Genomic DNA, 5,786 nt, shown 5'->3' with positions numbered 1-5,786 from the left:
TCAAATCTATGTACCTCTTGTGTATTTCACAGAATTGTTCACATGGTTTATATACTAAGGAACACTTGATGGGCACGAAAAATCCTAAATCATATCTCCAAATATATGCACTCAATCCCCAAATATTCTCACAAACAAAATTAGAAGGATCTTTAGCAGTTGCTTGGTTGTCACGGCAGGATATTGGCAATTGCTTGCAGTGCCTCTTCCTTGCCATTTACTTGTACAGCACATGAAGATGATGTGCCTTACTCCTCGTTATTACCATTTCTACAGCACATGACGATGATGTGCCTTACTCCTCGTTATTACCATTTCCAGTCCAGTCCCTAATATTGTCTTGTTGACATTTTTTTTTTTTGGAGAGTAATGTGTGAGCCTCGCTTCTATTAATTATACCGTGAAAATAATATTTGTGTAAGTTATAAACAGAAAAATTTACCAAATTCGTAACAACACCAAACTTTACAAACCTTTGTCACTGTATACGCTACCACCTCAATAAAGAAAGATTTTAAATAGTGGGGTTTCAAAATTTGTTATTTATGAATACCTCATTGATGTTTCATTTAATTTTTGCCCTACTAAACTATAGATGCTCTGTTTGTGTGTGTGTGTGTACCCTCTCTTTAAAAATGGGCAGAAAACCGTCCGACCTAAATTTTGTCTTGACAAGAAGAATCCTAAACTGGAAACGTTCTTCATGCCTCTTAAACAGCACCATTGTGAAACCAAAAAAAAAAAAAAACGGCACCATTATGTTAATAAATTGACAAAGAAAAAAAAAACCTTAATAGTAAGTTTGACTCGTAGTATTAAGTTAGACAAAAAATTAGGCCTTTAATTGGGGAGCATTTTTGCTCACCACCATTTAGTGTGGTGTATGCTTACCACCCTATTTATCATTGTTAGATGAGTTTGAATTTTCAAGATTCGTGTAGTGGATAAGCACAAATCTCAAAATTTAAAATCATCTAATGGTGATAAATAGGATGGTGAGCATACACCACACTAAATAGTGGTGAGCAAAAATACACTCCTTTAATTGAGGTCAGCATGCATTCACGTCTTTCGGTCCATTGGAATTAGCAACTGAATAATATTCCTATTGAGCCTGCAGACCCCCCAGCATTGTCATCAAGCTTTGGTCATAAAAAGACGCTTGAAACTCCCAAGAAATTCAGAAATTGCTCTGTATAATAAGCTCCGAAGTCTCTATTTCTTTTTCATTTTTTTTTCCACAATGGCCGTCCAAAAGTCTTGAGTTTTTGTTTTCTTTTCATTCCTATAAACCTCCCCTTTATATCCCATACACACTTCTGCACATACCCAATTGAGCAATCTCTCTCTCTCTCTCTCTCTCCCTCTAAACATGGACAAAGCTCCTTTGATCCCAGAAAGCCCAAAACTTGAGCAATACAACCAGAATCCCCACAAAACCCATCTATCTTTAGCTCTCACAGAAGCCAAATGCATAGCCAACATAGCTTTCCCAATGGTATTGACGGGTCTATTACTCTACTCTCGCTCAATGATCTCCATGCTCTTCCTAGGCCACCTCGGCGAGCTTTCATTGGCTGGTGGCTCGCTTTCCATAGGATTTGCCAACATCACAGGTTATTCTGTTCTCTCTGGCCTTGCCATGGGGATGGAACCCATTTGCGGCCAAGCTTACGGAGCCAAAAAATTCAAACTTTTAGGCCTAACCCTGCAGAGAACAGTTATTCTTCTTCTCTTAACTTCAATCCCAATTGCATTTCTGTGGTTCAACATGAAAGCGATTTTGCTTTTTTGTGGCCAACAAGATGAGATTGCAACTGAGGCTCATTCTTACATTCTTTACTCTCTTCCTGACCTCCTTGCTCAAAGCCTTTTGCACCCTTTGCGAATTTATCTTCGAACTCAATCCATAACCATGCCTCTCACATTCTGTGCAGCTTTGGCTATTCTTCTTCACATTCCCATCAATTACCTTCTTGTTCATGTTCTCAATCTTGGGATCAAAGGCATGGCACTAAGCGGGGTTTGGACTAATGTCAACCTCGTTGGATCATTGATAGCTTACATTGCAATCTCTGGTGTGTACAAGAAAACATGGGGTGGTTTTTCCAAAGAGTGCTTCACAGGGTGGAAAAATCTAATGAATTTGGCCATTCCAAGTTGCATATCGGTTTGTTTAGAATGGTGGTGGTATGAGATCATGATTTTGCTATGTGGTTTGTTGCTTAACCCTCAAGCAACTGTTGCTTCAATGGGAATTCTGATCCAAACCACAGCGTTGATATACATTTTCCCATCTTCCTTAAGCTTTGGTGTGTCAACAAGGGTAGGAAATGAGCTTGGTGCTAACCGCCCCGAAAGAGCAAGACTTGCAACAATTGTAGGCCTATCTTATAGCTTCATATTGGGATTTTCAGCATTGTTGTTTGCTGTGACTGTGAGGAATATTTGGGCCAGCATGTTCACCAAAGACTCGGAGATTATTGCATTGACATCAATGGTGTTGCCAATTATTGGCCTATGCGAGCTCGGAAACTGCCCACAAACTACAGGTTGTGGTGTTTTGAGGGGAATTGCTAGGCCAAAATTGGGAGCAAACATAAACTTGGGTTGCTTTTATCTTGTGGGAATGCCTGTTGCTGTGTGGTTGAGTTTTTATGTACAGTTTGATTTTAGAGGACTTTGGCTTGGTCTTCTGGCAGCCCAAGGCTCATGTGTTTTGACCATGTTGTTTGTTTTGTTTAGAACCAATTGGGATCTTCAAGCCCAGAGAGCCAAGGAGCTCACAGGAACTTTTACCATTGATGATGATGATTTTCAAGATTTCGATAAAGCTAGTGAGTCTTTGAGTTCATTTCAAAACACAGAAGAATGCAAAAATTTATCTCTGGTGTGACTGTAAGCATTGACCAATTGTTGGTGTAGGATTTCTGTTATGGGAAATTTAATACAATTTTGTTTCCTCCTTCAAAAAGATAAGCAATTCTATTGTAAATGACATTGAGATTTCTTTTAAGAAGGGATATTCATAGAACCAATGTCTATTTCTTTTCACAGATTCTTGTGGAAGTAACATGCTTATTTTCATTTACAATTGTTTAATTATGTGTCAAATGGGAAAGCATTGTTGTTGCTTTGTTGCCTATAACATTGTTTAGTGGGATTAATTTGTCTTATTTATTGTCTACCAATTGATGGGGATATGGAAGAAGATCAATGTTGTTTTTGTTTCTTATCTTGTGGCAGTTTAGTTGTATTTTGTGCCTTAAATGCTTTGGAAATTTTAAGTTTTGGATTCTAACATAAGTGGCTAGGGTTTCGCTACCATTCGACTGCCGTCTCCATACCCCATCCTCCCATCTGTGCTTTACCATTTTCGCACTTACTCATTCTGCAATTCTTTAATTATTTTTGTCAGCCGAATATGTCAAACAAATATGAGATGATATGTCTTGAACTTTTCTAGTAACTAATTAAATTGCCACATGGACACTTGGTTTAATCAATTCCCAATTCTTAGAGAAGTGGGAGTGAAAAGTATAGTGTGGTGCCATACACACATATCTTTTTATCTTCGACACTCTTTCAATTTTTGGTTGTCAGATTGAATGAATTAAAGAAGATCAAATAACAAAAGTTAACAGGAAGTGTATAGAAATAAAAAGGGGTGTGTGGATAGCACCGTCCAATAAATATATAATTATAAAACTAATTTATTCGTCCATAACATCAGGAAAAAAAAATAACACTACTCTAGTTGTGGTGTTTCTCCATATCGGGCTACGTCATACTTCCACTGCAGGTAAGCCTCTTGAATATATCATCCACAAAACTCATTAGGTTCGACTCCATTTCATCAATAATATACCCCTCCTTTTATGCAAAAAGAATTTAAAATTAAACATTATAATATATTATATAACAAAAATAGTTACTAATATATTAACTCCCATCCTCCGGCACCTTCTTTCAAGACCCCTACTCGGCCGTAGGACATTTGTTTAGTAATACATACCCAATATCATGCGCAAGTTCGGTGTTCGACTCCTTCTTAGATCTCGTGAAATCATTCAAGTTGATTCGCTTGCGCCCGTCATTATTTCCTCTTCTGCCACATGTATGCGTAATCTTTACCTTCTTTTTTCCAAAGCCTTCTCCCTAACACCCCTTACTTAGACTACTGGCGGAATCGGCCATTGTACGAACTAGGACAGGAGGGATTTTGGGGCAAAAGAAAACGAGGGGAAATAGAGGTCTTTGGGGAAAACAATGTGAGCAAAATGGGGAGAGAACCGAAAACGTCCCAAACCGAAAATCACGAACCGTTCGGTAACCAATCCTGAAAAATTCAGTATGGGATCTAAATCTCATATGCCTTTGTTCTGTAATCCCGAACCAAACCGATAAATATTTTAATATAATTTTATATACAGTTGAATTAACAACGGCCATTGGATTTAGTTGAGATTAAATCTCAACCGTTGGTTACTCTCTGTCACCTCACTTCCTCAGAGACTTCAAACTGTCCGATCTCCCTCAACTTTTGAAGACAAAGTCCTGCAATTTCTATTCCCTCCCAACCCCCAAAACACTAAATTCCCAACCCTCATCGTCTTCTTCCAGAGCCCAATTGTTGAATTTTTAGATCGTCGGGCCCGTCCTACTCTAACGACACCGATATAGTCCCCAACTTTACCACCTGCTCAATCTGTCAGGTGTGAGGTTTTACCACAAAAGGTCTCGGTATTAGTTAGAGTAGGGTAATTCTATTTAAACCCCTTGGTTTCTTTTGCACCCACCGAAGTGAGACTTTAACACTCCCCCTCACGTGTAACCTCATCAGATAGTCCCCCCAATTCTCTATTGGATTTTTTTTAGTATCAAGATAGAGCATACACAACAACATTATACAAGAGATATGCTAGATGAAAAATGGAGAAGACAGAACAAGTTTTCTTCTTTCTATAGAAACCAGTCTCTTTCTTTTTCTTCTCAGACAGAGGAACCGAAACTTGGTCTTGCAATGTTTCCACCCAAAGAGAAGTTTTACACAGAGGAATCGAAAGCATAAAGCTTCCTACACCTTAGCTATCATCATTATGTCTGGAGCATAATGACTTTCAACTAAACCTAACATTCGTGTCGTGTTTTCCGTGTTTATTTCGTTTTCAAGACATGCCCGATATCTTAACAAGTCGTGTCGTGTAACACCTATTAAAGTAAACGGGTAATATGACCAGACCTGAAATCGACTCATTAATATTATCAGGTAATATGACCCAAACTATTACCTGTTAAAGAAAATATATTTTAAATTAATAAATAATGAAAATGAAGAACATAATTTGACCCAAAAAATGGAAAACATAATATAAAATTACTATATGCATACCATATTACCACATAAACATTACTTCAAAATATTAAAAATAAATAAATAAATAACAACATTTGTCCTTCAAGTATTACATACTCCAAAATAAGAGTCTAATGAAAAAACATTAGTACATTATTACAAAATACCAAATGTTCAAGGATGTGCACAATGAAAGGAATTGTGTTTCAAGGTTGAGGAACTTTGCACGTTTATATATGCTTTCACATTTTTTCAAACTTGTATATTAATAATTAGGGTAAATTACATAATACCCCCCAAGGTTGAAGAACTTTGCACGTTTATATATGCTTTCCCTTAAAAATACTATTCATGAGGGCTTGTATGGTTTTAAAAATTCAAACGACAATGTACCTATACTCGAAGCTAGAGGATGCGATCACAAGCATTT

General features: G+C 37.4%; 1 protein-coding gene across 1 annotated transcript; it reads left to right on the top strand.

The window, feature by feature from the left end:
* The first annotated feature begins 1,361 nt into the window (after window positions 1-1,361).
* Window positions 1,362-3,152, top strand: LOC103433060 (protein DETOXIFICATION 49). Its single transcript, XM_008371278.4, has one exon. It carries the CDS (start codon window positions 1,373-1,375, stop codon window positions 2,894-2,896), a length of 1,524 nt encoding a protein of 507 aa, XP_008369500.2. The 5' UTR covers window positions 1,362-1,372; the 3' UTR covers window positions 2,897-3,152.
* Window positions 3,153-5,786: the final 2,634 nt, after the last annotated feature.

This window comes from Malus domestica, chromosome 04, assembly GCF_042453785.1.
Source record: "Malus domestica chromosome 04, GDT2T_hap1".
In the NCBI taxonomy this organism is placed as follows: Eukaryota; Viridiplantae; Streptophyta; class Magnoliopsida; order Rosales; family Rosaceae; genus Malus; species Malus domestica.
The sequence above is the reverse complement of the archived record's forward strand: the minus strand, read 5'-3'. Positions and strand labels throughout refer to the sequence as shown.